This window comes from Gekko japonicus, unplaced genomic scaffold (assembly GCF_001447785.1).
Source record: "Gekko japonicus isolate JY-2015 unplaced genomic scaffold, Gekko_japonicus_V1.1 scaffold1347, whole genome shotgun sequence".
Taxonomy (NCBI): domain Eukaryota; kingdom Metazoa; phylum Chordata; class Lepidosauria; order Squamata; family Gekkonidae; genus Gekko; species Gekko japonicus.
Window position 1 is genome coordinate 358,584 of NW_015171544.1, and position 21,840 is coordinate 380,423.

At 42.2% G+C, this 21,840-nt stretch overlaps 1 protein-coding gene across 1 annotated transcript in view; it reads right to left on the reverse strand.

Annotated features, from left to right (window-relative positions):
- FGGY (FGGY carbohydrate kinase domain containing) overlaps positions 1–21,840 on the reverse strand; it is a 253,617-nt gene that overhangs the window by 194,788 nt on the left and 36,989 nt on the right. The window contains exon 5 of the mRNA XM_015419670.1: positions 17,667–17,755. Coding sequence (XP_015275156.1) covers positions 17,667–17,755 — 89 coding nt within the window. The remainder of the gene's footprint in view (positions 1–17,666; positions 17,756–21,840) is intronic.

Below are 21,840 nucleotides of genomic sequence, written 5' to 3' on the forward strand. Positions count from 1 at the left end.
GGGAGAGAATCACAAGGAACAAAGGAGGAGGGGGATTCCTGGTTGTAGCAATACTCCACTGCTGCCCTGTTTACTTGGATAACTCCTCTCTGCTGCCGCCACTGCTGCTCTGCCCACCTGCTCTTTCTCCGTAGCCTGTATGCCTCCGGCACCAATGCCTCAGAGGTGGTGGAGGAGGAGTGGCTCCTGCCCATTGCACCTACCTACAGTTTCACCTCCTCAGTGATAGAGGTCGGCAGCAGTGGCTCTCACAGTGCTCACCTCCTCACCCTCCTCCCTTGCCCACCTTCAGTGATTAAGCCTTCCCGGCAGGGTAGCAGCAGCAATACCTGTTTCTCCCCAACCCCTTCACCACATAGCCAGTGGTGGCTTCCATGGTGCCACCTGCAATGTTGCAGCCTCGGGAAAGGGGTTGAACCGTGACTTTTGCTCTTCCTATCCCCCATCTGGGATACTTGTGCAGGCAACTGTTGTCCACTTGGCGGGGTTGTAAACACTCTCTTTTGAAAAGTTTGGGATTTTCTTTGCAAATCTGTGAGTGCCCTGACGTTTGTAGAACTATCTTCCGACGGGTCAAAGTTGAGAACTAGATATGTTAATGATAATAATGAGCCCTTCATGGGGCTGCCTTTTAAAGCTGTCCAGGACCTTCTAGAGACCCAAAATAGGGCAACCAGGATACTCTCAGTGGCTAGATAAAAGGGCTGCATCATCCTTTTGCTGAAAGATCTGCACTGGCTGTCCATCTGTTTCGAAGTGTTGGTTCTTGCCTTTAAGACCCAGAATGGTTAGGGGCCAGGGTGAAGGCTTGTCTCCTCCCAAACTATCCAGCCTGCAAATTAAGGTTCTCATCAAAAGCACTGCTGTCTGTGCTCTCACCTGCAGAGGTGAGGCTTGCGGTTCAGTGGTGGCACCTCTCCTGAGGAATGCCTTCTCGAGACCTGCCCACCACTACTCTACTTCTTATGCACATGGCTTTGAACTAGGTTTGGTATTTTCAATTGTTTTTACAATAAGTTTCTAGCCTGAAGACTATTATACCTATTGTTTAGGTGTGTTTTGTGATCTAGATTTTTATGCTTTTATGTTCTGGGTTTTTATCGGTTTGTAATTTTAATGATTTTTATCTGGTTTTATTTTGTTAGCTGCCTCAGGTATATCTCTGAAGAGACAGCATACACATTTTTTAAGATAATAAATACTGCTGTTATTGGAGAAGATTCTCTAGATTCATTTATGTTATGATTCAGTAATTGCATGAATAAGCCTCAAGGCTCATTCACATTTCACCAACGCACTGACTGCCATTATACCAAAGTACTAGATTGCAGTGGTGTTACTGGATGGAGTACTTACATATGCTACTGGAACACCATAAAGGGTCTTGTACTGCTGTGTCAACAATAACAGATAACAGGATGAGGGTGAACAAGCGGAAACTTAATCCTGACAAGACAGAGGTTCTCTGGGTTAGTGGAAAGGCAAACCAGGAACATCTGATCTCCCCTCTCTTGGATGGGGTTCTATTCCCCTTGAAAAACCAGGTTCAGAGCTTGGGAGTACTACTCAACAGAGCAGTCACTTTAGAAAACCAAGTGGCTGCAGTGCTTCAGAGTGCTTTTGCCCAGTTTTGGCTAGTGCATCAGCTGTGCCCATTCCTGGTTTAATCACATCTAGCCAGGTGATCCAAGCCTTAGTTACATCTGGACTATTGCAATGTGCTCTATTTGGGGCTACCCTTGAAGAGTGTTTGGAAGCTGCGGCTAGTACAGAATGCTGCTGCTAGACTGCTGGTTGGGGCCAACTTTCAGGAGCATGTGGCTCCAATATTAAATCAGTTACACTGGCTACTAATCTGCTCCCAAGCCCAATTCAAGGTGTTGGTTTTGACTTTAACGCCCAAATGGAATGAGACTGGGGTTTCTTCCAGTCTTCTTCCATATGTTCCTTCCCAGGAATTAAGATCATGGGGAGAAGGCCCTCCTGACTGTTCTATCAACCAGGAAGAACAAGAAGTACAGTTCGATTTATACACCACTCTTCACTCAGAGTGGCTTTCAATCTCCTTCCCTTCCTCTCCCCACAACAGACACCCTGTGAGGTAGGTGGGGCTGAGAGAGCTCTGAGAGAACTGTGACTGACCCAAGGTCACCCAGCTGCCTGCATGTGGAGGAGTGGGGGAATCAAACCTGGTTCTCCAGATTGGAGTCCACCACTCTTAACCACTAGACCAAACTGGAAGTTTGTTTGCCAGATACATAGGGAAGGTCTTTTTTGGTGGCAGCACCATGACTATAAACAACCCTCCCAGGGAGGTGCATCTGGCCCTCTCATTAGCAGTCTTTAGGAGGTCATTGAAGATGGTTTTAATTAGGAATGCACTTGATTATTTAGTAACTGTGAACAGGGCTACCATGTCATACCATTGGTCTACCATGTTTAGTATTGGCTACGCTAAGTGGTTGTGGCTCTCTGAGATCTGAGGCAGAGATCTTTCAGCTGCTATCAGACGCTTTTCTCTGGAGGTATCAGGGAATCAATCTGGACTTTCTGCATGCAAATACTCTATCACTGAGTCACACCCCCTTTCTTACACAATTCCACTGCCCATTCAACATGTTATTTTTTATGGTTTCTGATATGTATGTAGGCCCCAAAGGACATTTAAAGTCCTGGAACCAGAAAGAGAGACTAATGGGGGAGAGAAAGAGTAATTCAGGTTGGGGAGGAAGGAAGACAAAGGGGGGGGAGTGACATTATGCCTGATGCAGAAAGAAAGAAGGAAAAAGACAAAAAGAGAGGAGTGCCATTAGGCATCATGGAGAAAGAAAGAGAAAAAGGCATAAGTAAGAGAGACCGAAAGTAAGAGATGGAGGAAGGATGGAGAGAGATAGAGAAGGCATGATGTGAGATGGGAATAATCAAAGGTGGGGGAATAGAATGACTGTCAGAGAAGGGGAGGGAGAAGAAATAGAGAGGGGGAGGTTAACAGAGAGGGGAAGGAGGAGGGGGAGACTGACGGGAAAAGGGTGGGGAACAAAAGAGAAGGCACAGGTCGACAGATAAAGGGAGGGGGAAACGGGGGTAGGTTGATAGAGAAGAGGAGGGGGACAAAGAGACGTGGGGATGATTGACAGAAAGGGAGGGGTGAAAAAGAAGGGGAAGATTCTTAGAGAAGGGGGGAGAGAAAAGGAAGCAAAGAAGGGAAGGGATCCACCCTCCCTGCAAGTTTCTTGCGGGGCCCCACTTGTTAATTCCTAACTGGATCAGTTATCCACCGAAATGGAGTATTACTACTACTAGTAGTATTTTTAATCAGATCACCATATAAAGTAAAATTTATTGGAGTTCATAGCTGGTGGGTGGAGAAGAACGATGAGTCACACACTTATTAAACACAAACCCTGAACTATGAAGAGGATTACTAATGTATTGGGGAAGGAATAGCTCCCATTTCCTTCTAGCACCAGTACTAGTTAAAGTAAAATTTATTGGCGTTCATAGCTGGTGGGTGGAGAAGAATGATGAGTCACACACTTATTAAACACAAACCCTGAACTTTGAAGAGGATTACTAATGTATTGAGGAAGGAATAGCTCCCATTTCCTTCTAGCACCAGTACTAGTTAACCATAGTCTGAAAAAATCCCAGACTACAAATCCATATATCAATTATTTCTAATAAACACTCTGTAAGACCCATTTTTATTTGCATTTTGATAATACACTTGATAGTCAAAAACAGTTCTGCTATTTGTTCATCAGTTGCAAGTTACAAAAACAGAAAATGAGTTGAAGGACAAGGAATGTTTCAAGGTATCTCAAAGACTCCTGAATAAATTTAGCAATCATGAGATAACAGGACAGGTCCTCTTATGCATTAAAACTGGTTAAATGAGGGAAAGTAGAGCAGGAATAAATAGGCAGTTCTTGCAGTGGAGGGAAATGAACAGTGGGATTGAACAATAAGGGTGGGCACAAACCAGGAAATGGAGGTTCATCCCAGTTCATGGGATTTAACGAACCATGAACCTTCATGAATCTTCCCATTTAATGAACTGGTTCATGAGGTTTGTGGTGCAGAAGAATGCCCCCCTCCATGGGTTAGAGATGTCAAATTTGCAGTGAGTCTCCAGCTGACTCTCCTCTACCTGCTCTCCAAGTATGGTGAGGATTGGATTTGGGGGAGTGAGTTACAGCCCCCCAAAGGAGGTGCCCCCAGGAAAGTGGTTGCTGGGGAAATCACAGCTGCAGGTTCAGGAGTGTGTTAAATGCCCCCTCAGGCAAGCTAGAGAAATCAAACTCACAAAGGACCTCCCTGAGAAGCCCCTGTATCTGCCCTCCAAGTTGTGTGCAGACTGGCTTGGGGAACTGAAGAGCAGCCTCCCAAGGCAGGTGTCTCCAGGAAAGTTCTCTCTGGGGAAATCACAGTAGCCACAGGTTGAGGAATGTGTTGATTCGAACGGAGCCATCAAACGTGCAGTGGACTTCCTTGGGACAGCCCTCTACAAGGGGGGTAGGTCTAGCACAGGAGGGGTAGCAAGTTGGAAAATCAAGTTGATGGGCAGGTACAGCAAGGGCAGCTGGTGATGCCCACCCCCCCCCCCCCCCAGTTGCTTTGACAATTAATTGAACGGTGACAGGATGTCTGGCTCACAAACTGCCACCACAAACCTAATTGAACCTCCATGAAAAACATGGTGGTTCATGGGCAGTTCATGCGTAATATGGAACCATGAACTTGCCATGTTTGTGACGAAATTAGGTTCATGGTGAGGTTCATGCCCATGCCTATTGCACAAGCATCTGTACTGGGACTAATGCTATTTGATTTGTTCATAAATGATCTGGAACTGGGAATCAGCAGTACAGGGCTGTTTGCTGGTACCAAATTACTTAGGGTGGTAAAAAGAAACCAAGGTGCACGCCGACACTGCCTTGTCTGATGGACTTTATGACTGCTGCCATACCCAGTTGCTTTGACAATTAATTGAACGGTGACAGGATGTCTGGCTCACAAACTGCCACCACAAACCTAATGAACCTCCATGAAAAACATGGTGTTTCATGGGCAGTTCATGCGTAACATGGAATCATGAACTTGCCATGTTTGTGACGAAATTAGGTTCATGGTGAGGTTCATACCCATGCCTATTGCACAAGCATCTGTACTGGGACTAATGCTATTTGATTTGTTCATAAATGATCTGGAACTGGGAATCAGCAGTACAGGGCTGTTTGCTGGTACCAAATTACTTAGGGTGGTAAAAAGAAACCAAGGTGCACGCCGACACTGCCTTGTCTGATGGACTTTATGACTGCTGCCATTGTATCCTTAGGGCTCTCCCGGGTTGTATTGGTCCCCAGCACAGAGCAAACCACATGCTGGATCTGATACTTTGTGAAGGAATTGATCTGGATTCAGCGGTGCTTTGCAATCCAGTACCATGGACTGATTATTACCTTGTGAAGGCTGGTTTGAGAGTCGCCTTCCCCTTCTGCAGGGCAGCAAGCTTATTTATGCTCACCCACAGAGACTCCTGGATCCAACTGGATTCCAGAATGATCTGCAGGATTCACCTGGCTCTGCTGGAAGCTCTCTTGATGAGCTCACAGAAATCTGGACCTTCAGGAAGCCACTGACCAAGTTGCCCCCCAGCAACCTCTTTGTCCCTGTTACTACCTTGGCTCCCTGATATATAGATGAACTAAGGGTGGGGGAAAGGGGGCTTAGATGACAAGAGTGGTGCTGCCATGCCAGCACCGCTGCCTGGGAGCTGTGCTGGGCCCGGCAGTGCAGCAGCAGCAGCAGCTTGGGAGCCATGCTGGGCCAGCAGCACAGCAGCCGCCCAGGAGCCGCACTGGGCCCATCAGCAGCATAGCAGGCCCCACAGGGGGGGGGCAGCAGATGAGCGGATGTGATTTCCCCTTCTGCAACAGTGCTGTCCCCCCCACCAAACCAGCAGCCTACTGCTGGCCTGATAGAAGATAGGTAAGGAGAGCAGCAAGTGTGGGGGGTGAATGGGAAGCGTGGAGGAGCAGTGCAGTGGAGTGCCAAGGGTGGGGGTAGGTGAGAAGAAGAGCAAGGGTGGGGGTGAGTGAATGCCAAGGGTGGGGGTACTGGCGTCCCAAGGGTGGGTGGTAGGTAGGGAGAGCACCAATGATGGGGGGATGAGTGAATGCCAAGGGTAGGCAGTAGGTGGGAAAAGAGCAAGGGTGGAGGGAGAGTGAATGCCAAGGGTGAGGAGATAGTGGAGTGCCAAGGGTGAGGAAGCAGGTGGGGGTAAATAGGGGGAGCTGCAAAGGTGGGGGGTCAATGGAGTGCCAAGGGTGAGGAAAGTAGGTGGGGAGAGCAGCAAAGGTGGGCGATGAGTGAATGCCAAGGGTGGGGGTAGATAGGGAGAGCTACAAAGGTGGGTGTGACTGGAGTGCCAAGGGTGGGAGGTGAATGGAATGCCAAGGGTGGTGTGGGGTAGGTGGGGAGAGCTGCAAAGGTGGGAGTGAGTGAAGTCCCAGGGGTGGGTGGTAGGTGGGGAGAGTAGCAAGGGTTGAGTAGACTAATGGAGAAAAGGTGGTAGGGGGGGAAGAGATGGGGGTAGGTTGACAGATAAGGGGAGAGTGAGAAAGAGGGGGAAGATTGTTAGAGAAGGAGGAAGAGGGAAGGAAGCAAAGAAGGGGAAGGGATGCACCCTCTCTGCACATTACTTACGGGGCCCCACTTGTACCCTTCTAAATCTATCAAAGTCAATGGGCTTAGAAGGTTGTAAATCTTCATAGGACTGAAATGTCATTAAGTCATATAAGGAAAGACAACTCTTTGTACTGCCCTGGATACAGTGAATGATGTAGAATTTATTGGGAACAAAGATCAGAGCACTTTCAAATTCAACACTATATATGTATGTGGAAAACTGCCCAGAAATCCAACACAGGTTTTTTTGGGGGGGGTGTCTTCAAGAGAGAAAAGATTAGTTTAAAAGAAGCTGAAAGAGAGAATCCAGAAATTATTTAAAGTTAAGGCAACAGAGGCTCAGATAAAATGTATAGCACAGATTTGGAAAGGTATTAACCAGTCCCAGAAGATACTAAATGTAACCATGAGCATTTTCAATGAGCATTGTAAAAAATATCTTCAGGGATTCAAAAAACACAGAAAGTTTCCTTTAAAATGTGGAAGTCCTTCTCAAAATGAGAAAAAGGAGTTAAAATTCTAGAAAACAAAGTTAATTATAAGTCTCACAAAATGAGAGACAACAAACTGAAGAGAATATTGCGAAACATATTCAGACAATCAGCAAACTTTTAAAAAGAAAAATGCAATCCTGAAACAGAAAACAAGCAAGGGACTATTAGTGAAAAGAGAGCTAAAGGAACACATATTACAGAGAGGCTGGATGAAATTTTTGCATTGCTGTTCACTGTGGAAGAAGTTGGACAGACAGCCACAACTGAACAGCTTTTTTAAAGGACTGAAAAGCTAAACCAAATAAAGAGTTTAAAGAGAAGAGATCAAATTCTAGTGTTCGTCGACAAATTAGAAGTTAAGAAGTCCAGATGGCATACATCAGAGAATTCTTAATACTCTAACGAAGATACACAACATTAGAATCAATATCCTTACCAGAGAGTTAGAAGGCATGCTGAGTTTAGAATAACACACAGTTATGATCTCCCTTTCTTAAAAAGGATACCACAGCACAGAAAACAGTGCAAATAGGGCAACAAAAGCTATAAAACAAAATGTTAAAAGCACTGGGGGACCTTAATGTAGGGAGATAATGATTAAGGTGAGACTTGCCAGAGCCTTTGAAATTCTGGCACAGGGTTGTACTACTACAAAATGGCTGCCAGAAGAGGTGGAGATACCAACCAAGATCCCCACACACACATACAAGCAGACTCCCATAACTGATAACCACCAAACCTCTTCTGGCTAGTTTACCAGAGGCCTGCATGAAATCTTGATAAACTGGCATGAATTCTCCTGGATGTTCTGAAAAGGGAATAGGCCACCTGCTGGGTTACTAAATGGCATACACTGATAAAACACCTTTTGCCTCAAGACTCTAGAGCTCCCTCACAAACTGGCTATGAATAATTGACTCAAGCCTGCAGAATAATAGGCAAGCCTCCCAACTTCACCAAACCTCTCCACTCTCCAACTTAACTCAATCAAGTGACCAAAGAAAACATCAAGCCTCTGCTTTGTCGTTTGTTAAACCATCTCAAACTGGTAATCTGAGCAGGTAATTTAATCACCCTGTCCTAGGCTGAATCTGACTTTTGCAACCAAAGCATGGTTGACTTTTCCCATATTTGGAGTTTCCTTTTTTACCTTTCACTATCATAATTTCAAAATGTGCCAATAAGAACCAAGACTTCCAAACCTAACCCACTGTGGTTTCTACCTATAAAAAGGGCATTCCAGCCCTCCAATTTCATACCTGATTTCTAGTCCTACCTGTTAGCTCAAGCTCACAGTTGGTCTACAATCATTCTTACTACTGCCTGCTGAAATCACTGCCCCTCCTCCCCATCTTTTCTCTTCAAGCTCAAGCACGTATGTTTTCTTTCTCCCCTTTGTTCGCCTGATTCACTACCGACTTGCCTGCTAGTCAGCCCCCCTTTCCAAGTTTGGATTCAATAATCATTTATTTCCACACAGTACTTATAAACTAAAGACCAGTAGATGGATACAATTAACAGAGAAGAAACTTCCGTTGGACTACCATGTTCAGGGGTAATAAGCATCTGAAAGACTGCATCAACCATTTTTGCAACACAGCCAAGCTGATCTGAAATTTCTATTGTTTTCCTCTATTCTTGTCCTTCTCAACATACTTAAACAAGTTTCATGAATGGTGTTGTGTAGCCAGGGAAGTCTGCGCATGCGGTCGGGTCAACACATGGTCAGGCGAAGGGCCAGAGCTTCATCTCCAAAGACAATAGCCAGAATGGATCCTAGCGCGCACCTATCAGGAGGCTAGGATCCTAGAAGGGACCTATGGGTCTAGAGGTGCACTGTAAATACCCTATCACGGGTGTGTGTGTGGGTGTGGTGTGATTCAGGAATATAAGCCGGCCTGCAAGCCAGCTAAAGCATCTCAAGATCTGACTGTAACTAAATAAAGTATGAGCTGCAATCACTCTTCAATGCATCAGCCTCAGTACTTTATAAATGGCATCAAAACACAGAAGACTGGTGATTGAAGGCAGTGGTTTTCATCCCAGGGATCAGTATCTTCAGTGGGCCACGAGCCCCTATAAAACTGCCTTTTTAAATGCATCTTGGGAAAACCTGCTACTAGTGCTCATGCATTTTGAGCACGGGTGCTGTCTCTCTTTCATGCATATCACGAGTGCATTCTTCCAAATCATCTAATTCTAACCTTTGTCTTGTTTCTCACTATGGTAACACCTTAGCCAGTTTGGTGTAGTGGTTAAGTGCACGGACTCTAATCTGGGAGAACTGGGTTTGATTCCCCACTCCTCCACTTGCACCTGCTGACGTGACCTTGGGTCAGTCGCAAGCTCTGGCACAGCTGTCCTTGAAAAAGAGCAGTTTGTGTCAGAGTTCTCTCAGCCCCACCCACCTCACGGGGTGTCTGTTGTGGGGAGGGGAAGGGAAAGGACTTTGTAAGCCGCTTTGAGACACCTTTGGGTAGTGAAGGGCGGGGTATAAATCCAATCTATTCTCTTCTTCTCTTCCTGGTGCTGAGTTAGTATTTACTGTCCCTGACTGTCATGATTTGCAGTTCTCTGTCCTAGTCTTGAAGCCAGTGAGGTCATAATCTGCACCCCCATTCTGTCATGAGACTCTGGTGTCACATAGCTTCCTATTTCATACTCTCAGGTCAGTGGATACCAGGTCCGAAACAGCTGAAGACCAATGGGTTAAGACAGCTCTCTCTTGCTCAAAGCTGTTAGCAAGTATACTGATGGGAACAGGACAGGATTGAATTACAGTACGCACAGCTAGAAACCAGGTTTGATGTTGCAGGAAAGGAGGGTAGAAGCTGTTTAAACAGCAAGGGAAGAGGAACCATTTCAAAGTTGGACTCTCTTTTGCTCACACTGCCAGTGTTGAGTGTGGAAGAACAGTCTCTGGAGGAATGTGAAATATAAACATATCACTTTACTCCACCAAGATTAAAGTCAGATTTTTCAATGCACCCATCTCAAATTACCCTTCAGATTACCTCCCAGATATAATAACCTTTTAATTTATGACCCAGGTTTAATAACAGCCCAGAACTAATAATAATGGCCAGAATTACCTTTCTTTACAGTAAATTCAGCATGAAGTATCCCTTAAACTATGCTTTATTTCCCCATCATTGTGAAATGTACCTACAGAAAGTATAGGTCCTGGCTTGCTGATTACCAAACCAGCATAAGAAAAATAGTTTCAAATATGCATGCTCAGTTCAGTGTCTTAAGGTAGAAGCACTAAGGTCCACAGATCAACATTTTCTGGCAGTTCCTGGCCCCAGGGACGTTTGACTAGCCTTGAACCGGGCCAGAGCTTTTTTGGCCCTGGCCCGCACCTGGTGGAATGAGCTCCCATATGACATCAGGGCCCTGCAGGATCTACTACAGCCTGCAAGACAGAGCTCTTCCGCCGGGCTTTTGGTTGAAGTGGCGGACATCCCTCCCTTTTCCTGGCCAATCTCCCACCAGTGGCCTGGATCTAAATTGACATTAGGGCACCACTGCTGTACTCAAATTAATCTGACTGACATCTGAATAGACTGTTTTACATGGTATTTTATGATTTATGATTTTATGCTGTTTTAATTTGTTATTAAATGGTTGTTTTAATGGTATTATACTAAAATTGATGTAAACCACCCTGAGCCCGCTCATGGGGAAGGCAATATATAAATCAAATAAATAAATAAAAAATACAACAAACGTTTGAAGTAGCTTGGGAAGCATCGGGCACAATATGAATGTCATCAGTGACGGCAGCCCAAAAACCCCAACTCTGAACAGACAGAATTATGGGGGAAAACATATACACACCAATAAAACTTGTGTGTTGATGTGCTTAGGATTGGAGTGTCTGTGGCCAAATTTATAAATAGCAGCAGCAAATTTACAAACAAATAAACCACCAGACTCTAGGTGCTATGTACAATGATCTATAACAAAGGAAAAAACTTAACACCTAGTTTCATATTTTTCAACAAAGGGTACTGGAAATGCTCCAGAGGCTTTGTTGAGTGGGTTGCTCCAGAGCCTCTCAGCAGCAGGTTGTTTCATTAACAGTGCTATCTTAAGAAGACTTACACCATTCTACATTTTTTAACAAGTCAGGTCTATGTTCTCCAGACCCAACTTGCTTTCCCTGTAGCTAAACAGCAGTTGTGGGGAACATTGTTTTTAAAGCCTGAAGAGGCCCAATTAGGCTTGGGATATCAGTGTAGGCAAAATATTAGTTCCTTCTTTTTCCTGATGCTGTTTTCCCAAGCAGAATTATTTATGTGATTTTGGAACTACACAGAATACTCCACATGCAGATCCAAAGTTATGGAAATAACTCTCCAGTGGAGCCATTTCGACTTCAGAAAATGATGGGGGGGGGGGGAAAGAAGAGGTTACACTCCAAGAGTCAACATCTCCTGGTGATCCCTGGCCCAAAGGACATCCGCTTAGCCTCAACCAGGGCCAGAGCTTTTTCTGCCCTTGCCCCCACCTGGTGGAACACGCTTCATATCGACATCAGGGCCCTGCAGGATCTTATTCAATTCCGCAGGGCCTACAAGACAGAGCTGTTCTGCCAGACCTTTGGCTGAGGCAGCGGGCATCCACATATGCCCCCCCCGAGGTTGTGGCCTCCCACCTACTGACAACTGGCCATACCTAGTTACATCAATGGACCGGATTCTCCCTATGGCAAAAATAACTATTGATTTTATATGTTTTAAAGTGTTTAAATTTTATTGTATTTATTGAACTGTTGTGACCTGCCCTGAGCCCGTTTACTAGATGGGCGGGATATAAATGCAAAAAATAAATATAATAAAAAGATTGGATTTATACTCCACCATTTGGAGTCTCAGAGAGGTTTACAATCTCCTTCTTTTCCTCTTTTCACAACAGACACTCTGTAAAGTAGGTGGGGTTGAGAGAGCTCTCAGAGAACTGCTCAAAACAACAGCTCTGAAAGAAATGTGGCTGAACCAAGGTCACCCAGTAGCTGCATGTGGAGGAGCGGAGAATCAAACATGTATTCTCCCATTTTAGAGTCCGTGCACTTAACCACTACACTGAAACAGGAGCTCCACCTTCCTCCATACCAATGTCCTGAGCCAAATTGGGCCACCACATTTCCTGCAGTTGCTATGTGGTTGCAGAGAAAGCTAACTTTCCTTTCACTATTTTGATGTCAGAAGCAAACCACAGTTTGTCATTACTCATAAGCTCCTAACTATGATTTTTATCAATGCAAAGTAATAGAGGGAAACAATAGAATGGAAAGGACTAGAGGTCTCTTCAAGAAAATTGGAGAAATCAAAGGAACATTCCGTGCAAAGCTGGCCATGATAAAGGACAAAAACACTAGGGACCTAACAGAAGCAGAAGAGATTAGGAAGAGTTGGCAAGAATGCACAGAATAACTATACAAGAAGGACTTCAATGTCCTTGACAACCACAATGGTGTGATCACTGACCTCAAACCAGACATCCTGGAGTGTGAAGTCAAATGGGCCTTAGAAAGCATTACTAACAACAAAGCTAGCGGTGGTGATGGTATCCCAGCTGAGCTACTCAAAGTCTTAAAAGATGATACTGTTAAAGTGCTGCCCTTCCACAGCACCTCCCACTGCAGGGACCACTATGAACAACTTGGAGAACAAACCCAAACCCATTACAGGTAAAGAAAAAATGGTCTCAAAGATCCATCAGAGGTCCATCAGTGGCTATTAGCCACAAGGTATAGATAGGGACTCTGGGGCAAGTGATGCTCTGTCATCTTGGTGCTTGGGGTTAGAACCGGATATGGAACAAATGATTGGTCTAGCATAGGAAAAGGAGTACAACAAGGATGTATACTGTCACCCTGCTTATTTAATTTATATGCAGAGTACATCATGCAAAATGCTGGCCTGGATGAATCACAAGCCGGAATTAAGATTGCCGGGAAAAACATCAACAACCTCAGATATGCAGATGATACCACTCTAATAGCAGAAAGTGAAGAGGACTTAAAGAGCCTTTTGCTGAGGGTGAAAGAGGAGAGTGCAAAATTGGCTTGAAACTCAACATTAAAAAAAACTAAGATCATGGCATCCGGCCCCATCACTCCTTGGCAAATAGAAGGGGATGTCATGGAAGCAGTGACAGACCTAACATTCCTGGGATCCAAGATCACTGCAGACAGTGACTGCAGCCATGAAATTAAAAGATACCTGCTCCTTGGGAGGAAAACGATGGCAAACCTAGACAGCATAATAAAAAGTAGAGACATCACCCTGCCAACAAAAGTCCATATGGTCAAAGTGATGGTATTCCTAGTAGTAATGTATGGCTGCGAGAGTTGGACCATAAGGAAGGCTGAGCACCAAAGAATAGATGCTTTCGAATTATAGTGCTGGAGAAGACTCTTGAGAGTCCCTTGGACTGCAAGGAGATCAATCAGTCTATCCTAAAAGAAATCAACCTTGACTGTTCCCTGGAACACCAGATAACTGAAGCTGAAGCTCACATGCTTTGGCCACCAAATGAGAAGGGAACATTCACTGGAGAAGACCCTGATGCTGGGAAAGATTGGAGGTTAAAAGGAGGGGACGCAAAGGATGAGATGGTTAGACAGTGTTATCGATGCAACGAACATGAAGCTGCGCAAACTCCGGAGGACAACGGAGGACAGAAGGGCCTGGCATGATGTGGTCCATGGGGTTGCGAAGAGTCGGACTCGACTGTGTGACTGAACAACAACAACATGATTTTTATCTTATCAACTTTTTGGATAGTCTTTCTGCTGCTTATATCAAAAGGAGACAGACGATGAGAGAGAGAGAGAGAGAGAGAGAGAGAGAGAGAGAGAGAGAGATGTTTTTAATTGTAAACTGTCTCAAGCAGGACTCTGAAGAGAGAGCACAGAAAAACTCTAAATAATCAAATAGTTTCCCCCCTTATCCCTCCAGAACAGGATTTAATATCTTGGTTTGACTCCTAGTTGAAGAGAAAAGAATAAACTACAGTTTGTGGGATGTAACAACAAACTATAGTTTGTCACAAAAGCAAAAAATATTAATCTCTGAGCCACAAGCAAAGGGAATGGGAAGTGCACAAACTCAAGAATCCAAACTCATTCTTGCAATGGCAGCCTAGATTTGTAATTAAATGTGAATTATACTTTTTTCCCCCTGTGCTTTCTGCATGCTTGCAGTGCCAGCCCACAAAAATCAACAGAAGAATAACAATAACATAGGATAACCTAACTCTAGGATGAATTTAGAACAGTTCATAGCAGTTTAACTATCCTGGATTCGCTCAAAGAATCATGGAACTTGAACTACAGTTTCCAGAATTCCACGGTAAAAGGCAAGGTCTACTAACCCTATGTAAGTATAGATATGCTCAAATAGGGAAAAAGGGAAGGAGAGGAACAAAATACAAACTTCACAGATTTTAGTGCTTTAGAATATTAGTAAATAAGCACACATTACAAGGCAAGTTAGTAAATCCTTAATAAGTTAACTTTCTCAAGACAAAATCTTGAAGTGGGTCACTGATGAGTAACCTCATCTGAGATGAGGCACCAGTTATGCCGACTGTTTGAAGTATGTGCTGGGTCATAAATTGTGAAAACAGCTTGGGCAGTTGTATAGTGATGCTATGATAAAACTGCTTTCCCTGGTACACTATACAAACCTTGCCAGTAAAGAAGCTACAGAGGCAGTTAAAACGGTCTGCTATGGGTCACATTTCCTTCAAGGCCAAGGGTTTGTTTTGATGAAATTTGCATTTTGCTTTTTTTCTATTGTTAAATACTTTGACGTTTTACACTGCCAAAATATGCCCAGCTTGTAAACATAGCTATGTTATAAGTACAGGAACCAGATGGAGGGGGGGGATTGGAAACAGAGCCTTTATTATGGAGGTTTCATCTAGGTCAGAAATTTCTACAGGGTGGTGGAGCAGTGTGCCAGGGGTGTCAAACATGCAGTCCGGGGGCTGGATCAGGACTCCGGAGGGCTTCTATCAGGCCCGCAGTGGAACTGGCTGTCTTCTGGTTCTTCTTCCAGTTCTGCTGCTGCTGCGTCATTGTAGGTTTGCAGCTTACAGATACACACCTGAACAGCATACTCAAGATTGCAACAGCACAGACATTTTGATGGAATAATTCAGAGCAAGAGGTGTCAGTTATCAGACACTGTTAAATAAACAAAATATTGCAAGAGTGCTAATGTTTTAAACATGTTTTTATTTTAAGTTAAAAAAACCCTTTGTGTTTGTGTCCTTTATAGTTTATATCTCTGCTACCTGGCATTACATTTTATGATACACATGGCCTGGCCCAACAAGGTCTCATTTATGTCAGATCCGGCCCTCATAACAAATGAGTTCGACACCCCTGGTCTAAGCTATCCTCCATATAAGTTCAAGGGTACACTAAACTACTATGAGCAGGAGATTTGATCTTGCCCCATCAGAAGCAACTAGGGTTGCCAACTGCCAGACGGGGACTAGAGATCTCTAGAATTACAACTGATCTCCAGAGTACATAAATTTGTTATTTGGTTATTTTTAATTTAACCCTTTTTTCCCACTTCCCCTGTAGAAAATGGCTGCTTTGGAAGGTGAACTGCATGCCCTTATACCCTCCCTAAATTCCACTCTCCACCCTCAAATCTCCAGATCCTTCTGAATCCAAAGCTGACAATTCTAAAAGCAACTAAGGGCTCAGATGAAGCAAAGGCTCCCTAACACAATGAGGATAATGGTGCTTGACTGTTCATTTTCTTCTACACTATACATAGCAAACAACAGGGAAAAATTGAAATTAATCTGTAACTAGGGATGCTCTTAACACTCATCAGTTTAGTGATTGGAAACAGGCATGCAACTGTCCACAGATAGTTCACTATTCATGAGCAGTTAGAAATCATTTGTCATGTTACTTTCCAAGTATTCCAAGTATTCAAACAGTACAGCACAAAGTATCTACACATGCACAGTCTCACAGAGCTCAACAGCAATCCTAGTACCCACCTACCTCCCACAGACTTGGTACTGTTTCACACAACTCAGACTGACAATATTAAATGGTTGGTTTTTTTTAAGATTAAGAGCATCATCTACAATCCTATTTTCCCCAACCAAAAAAAAATGCCTACAGTGTTTACAGCTAAATGGAAACCATGAAGACATTTTACATGCAACTCGGCAACATATGAACAATAGCCTTCAATAATGTGCCAAACAGATGAACCAAATACCCTCTTTCATGTTTTGTAGAAGTCTCAGAAAACTTTAGAGAAATCAGTAATTCTGATAGTCCTATACCTTGGGAAGGATATCATAGACAGCACCTTCTGCCATTTGAAAGAATAACTTTATGTTGGTATACTTGCCTTTCCTCTTTGTCATAACAAGGCAAAGGCATTTATGTTACATTGCACCATGCCAGACTTTGCGACCTGGAGCAAGTAGTCTTTTCTGCATGCATCCAAAAGTTTATTTTACATCAGAAAAAACCTAGTATTTCAGAACTGCAGTCACTAACAACATGCAGAATATTCATATACAATGATATCTGCTAACAAGATAGTATCTTACACCAAATGAATTCCACAACTATTTCTGTGTACAGAAGAGAGAGTCCGGTTTGTTACTTAAAACAGGAGTCTATGTCTCCACTTTTGAATATCAGGATAGTTTGGTGTAGTGGTTAAGTTGTGCGGACTCTAATCTGGGAGAACCGGGTTTGATTCCACACTCCTTCACTTGCAGCTGCTGGATGACCTTGGGCAAGCTGTAGTTCTGGCACAGCTGTTCTTGAAAAAGAGCAGTTTCTGTCAGAGTTCTCTCAGCCCAACCTACCTCACAGGGTGTCTGTTGTGGGGAGGGGAAGGGAAAGGAGTTTGTAAGCCACTCTTGAGACATCTTTGGGTAGTGAAGGGTGGGGTATAAATCCAATCTTCTTCTTCAAAAGCAGTTTATTTGATGTTCAAAAGATAATAACGGGGTTGTTGTTTTTTTCCTGGGCACTCCCAAGCCTTTTGGCATCCCTAAAGTAATAATTTGTATCCCAGTCACTGCATTGAAGGAACTGTCTTTAGGAATTTGTCTCCCTACCCCCACAATGGTGCAAATGATACAAAATGTTGAAAGAGAAGATTGCCTAGGCGCTATTCAAATTATAAAACTCTACCATTCGTTCCCATGGAGAAAACTGGCACTGAGCTTGCTCAGGATACCCCCAATGGAGCACAATAAGCTAATGGCAACATACTGTCTATAAGAATTAAAGCACTTCCAAGAACCATTTTGTTCAGGAATGTACCATGGCAACAGAAGATTGGTTCAAGATGTTTCCAAATAGCCCAAATCACATACAGATGTACATACATTATATGTAGTCAAAATGAATTAAGCCAAAAACTAACACAAGACAAGAGATCTTTAAAAAGAAGGAAAAAATATTTTACATACCTTGCAGTGACACCTGTTGCTTTCCATGATAAGAAATCCGGAAGATCAAAGAAGCAGCCTGCCCTTTCCCAGCAAGATTCCTGCAAATTCTGACAATTTTTTGAAAGACACACATTAAAAACAATGTTGCAGCCCATCATAGTTTTTAAACAAATTTAAATCATATACAATTATCTACAAAAAAAAATCAGTATATTTTTCCCTAACATAAAACACTCAACATATGCTCATTTAAACAATATGTTCATTTAAAAAGCCATCCATTTAAGCAGAGCTTCTGCCTGAAATGTTTTCCTGACAATTCTGTGGCTGGCTCTACTTCCTGCAGCAACCATTTTGTGGTTGTGCCCACCACTCTGTGTCAGAGTTCCAAAGGTGTTCGGAGGCTAAAAAAAACTTGGGATCCCTGGAATAGTGTTTTCTTTAACCACAACAATCCTTTAAATAACAAAAAAATATATAGACTTCTAGAAGAAGCAATGTAGAAAACAGTGTGGGTAGCGTTTGAAAGTTCTAGTGCAAAAGTGGATTATACAACTACTGGCTGAGTTCAGACTGGCAGTTTGAAGCGGGAGTGAGTCTTGGCAAAAAAGACCGGGTTTTCCCGGTCACACTGCAGCGACTGATGTGGGAGCATGTGGGAGGAGGTGCAAGGGAGCGCTCACACTGTTGGCTTGGAGGTGCCGCTGTAAGCGGTTTTTTCCTGGTAATCCAGTTATGTGCGCTTATGCACTCATGCGCATAAGCACATCTCTACCGGATCGCGGCTTTTAATGTTCACACTTCCAGGAAGCGGGATGGACACAGGATAATCGTGCTTTCCAGGGTCTGATACCACTTTCACCTGGTATCATTTAAACTCAGGAGGGAAGTGTTACAAGACGGGTTGAGTACAGCTGGGGAATGCTTGACAGATGTGCCCGTGTGAACGGCCCCTTTAATCCGTTTGTGAAATGTTTCTGGCTCGTGCCAGTCTGAACTCGGCCACTGTATTAACATCAAAATTTTAAAAAACGGGACGACTTATCTCTGCCACCGGGTCAACGTTGTAGCTGAAAGTTCTCCACATAGTTCTTAAATATGAAATTAATATTGCAGTTCTTTGAAAATCTGCACATTACACAGGTTAATTTTTAAATTATAAATATATGGTTTCGGTGAAAATCTTTTCTGCATTATTTTGTGAAGCAGCATCACAATGACAATGTAGTAACAGCAACAACTGCTACCACCACTACTACACAACAATAATTCTTCCAGGAACTCAAAGGACATGGTCCCCAAAGAAACAAAAACAGGCAAATTTTGGAACATAGCATCATAGTGCTGCCAACGCCCCGAGGGCGCTAAGGTTCTTTGACTTGTGTGGCTAGCTAATAAAATACACAATTAAAACAATCATCCAGGCAGTAAAGGGTAACAAAAGAATTTATTCGAATAAGGAACACCTCACAGCTAAAATTCAGTGTGGATGTTCAATGTTTTACAGCCAGGAGCTTGCTTATATACTCTTCTTGCTCCTCTGCACTTTATATCATCATTGACATCATTTAGACATACTCAGTTCAGTTTTCTTTGTCTGGTCAGTCATCAATCACATATCTTTCACACAGGATGTTACTTGGCCGCATCTCAACTCTACAATGCAGGTGCTCTGCTCATTAAAAATGATGGATGTATTCCTTTTTGGCTAGTTCTCCAGACTTCACCTTTGCATGAATTTTATACACATAAAGAGGCTAAGTTCATTTACATTATAAAATCTAACAGTCCTATTACAAAATTGGTTTTCTTATATTTATACATGCATATAAAAGTATAACAATATTCTTAAAGCATTTTATAAACTTATTTTCACTAAAAGGTATACAAAATATGAAAACATATAATTACAATGACATTCTATAAACCCTTTACATGAATTCTTTTAGTGTTTTAAAGTAGCCTGTGGCATAAAGCTCTTGTAGATGCACTGAATCTATCAATCAGTCTTTATTTTGGTCCATCAGAATATTTTTGATAATTTTATAGAGCTTTTTGTCTAAATTAAACTTTTAGTTCGTAAAATACACCATCTCACTTTAGCCAGCAGGAGCCACCCTTTTATAATACAAGTTCTGCATTTTTAATTAACCCTTCTAATTGGCTTTCAGGTGTGCATGGTTTATTATTTTGTTTTCTTAAACCTTTTGGAACATCTCCCAACTTTTGCTTGTTAGTCCTCTTAACTTAACTTCTTTAGTTGATCTGTCCATGATTTATGTCTTCCATGTTGGCTGGGGTTTACACACACCTGGCCAGTTGTTGGTCATTTTCCAACTCTTGTTCTTGTCAACAGCTTGTTAGGTTTAGACAGATTTCATTATTAGAAAATTAAAACCTTAACCAGTTTTCTTCTTTTTCATTAAACGTACAAAAATATTTTATCCATAAGCTTTCATTCTCATCTATAAACATTCAGAGATATTTACTCTTTTTACAATTATTCTTTGCTATAAAAGCACCTTAAAAACTTAGATCTATTTTGTATGGAAAGTACAACTGGACTTCTATTCAGCCTTATTAATTTTGACATCTTTAGCTTGTGGATCCTTGCTTGCCAGGTTAGTTTTAAGTATATAAAAACATCTTGACCAATTATCCTTTGAAGTAAAGGATGGAACATCAATCTCTTAACTGACAATTAATGCTTTACTAAAACTCACTTCACTGGCATTAGTGTTTCAGTTCACTTAAGTAAAGCTTTTTCAAGCAAACAAAATATTCTCTATTTTAGAATAATAATCTACAAAAGGCACGTATATAGAGATATTGCTTATAGATTCCAATATTAATTTGCTAGTGTATCCAAACTGGAGGAAAGAGAAGCCTCTTTGATGTTACTGAAAATCAGAAGCTGAGATAAACTTCTGAAATCATTCTCTGAAGTACGGAGGTTCACATAAATCTCCACCTATGATGGGTCCTAATTGAAAAATGGCAAAGCTAACCAGGCAGAAACACCTGCAGTTAGCTCCCAATTTTTTCTTTGAAGTACAAGATTTCATCATAAATCTTGACAATTTATTGTGTCATTCCAATTAAGAATCAACGTTTCAAGATCTGATTAATAGTTCTTAAAATTTAAAGTGTAATGCATAAAGTTCTGGGGGAGGGGGGGCTGTTTACTTACATACAGTCCTTTTTTATTCAGAGTGCTCTCTGTTAGCCTTGGGGGATAGTTAATCTCACCAGGTTAAGTGGGACTGTCATTTTTAGTTGTTTGCTGGTTTTTCTTCTATTATTAGTTAATTGCTGAAATCTCATACTATAAATAAGAACCAAAACTTGTTTGAACGTCTGCAGAAATAAGTTACAAACTTTGCACTTCATTTCTTTTTCTTTTCTTTTTTTTTTGAAAATTTATTTAGGTTTTTCCATAAAGTTACAACCACATACTGTTACATACATTGGCATTGTTATTATCAGGCTGCAGCGGCTACTTGGATTAAAGACTGGCTGACTTTGGAAAACGAGAGGGCACTAAAGTTAGAATGTCATAATTTATATATGGGTATACATGCGTATGTATGGTATGATAAAGATAAAGTGCATTCAAATTTCCAACACCATTGTATACGAGACCCATTACTTAAAGTATGGAGGAAAATAAAAGAAAAATTTTATGACAAAATACCTAGATGGGTTTCTCCATTAGAAGCATTCATTATGCCAACAATGATAAGTAATGAGAAGAAGCAGCCATATGACCATCTTTTAGATACAAACAATAATCTTAAAGATGTAGAGAAGATACAAAAAGAAATTAAACTAACAATATGGGAGACAAATCAACTAAAATCTAGATTTATCAAAGATTAAAAAATGGGGTTTTACCGCACTAAAAATGAACTAGACAAAATATGGCTGTCGACAAACGATAAAGCAACAAAAACTATATAATTTCTTTTTAGAAAATCTTATGGCAGAAGAGAACATTTAAAAAGTAATGGTAAAATGGATGCAAGATTTTGGGTATACTATCCGAATAGAAGAATGGAATAAAACATGGAGATCAATAAAATTCTTAAAAGCTACATCTTATAAAGAAAATATCATAAAAAATGTATTACAGATGGTATTGGTCACAGGATAGAGTGGCAAAATGTTCCACCGACATATCAAAGAACTGTTG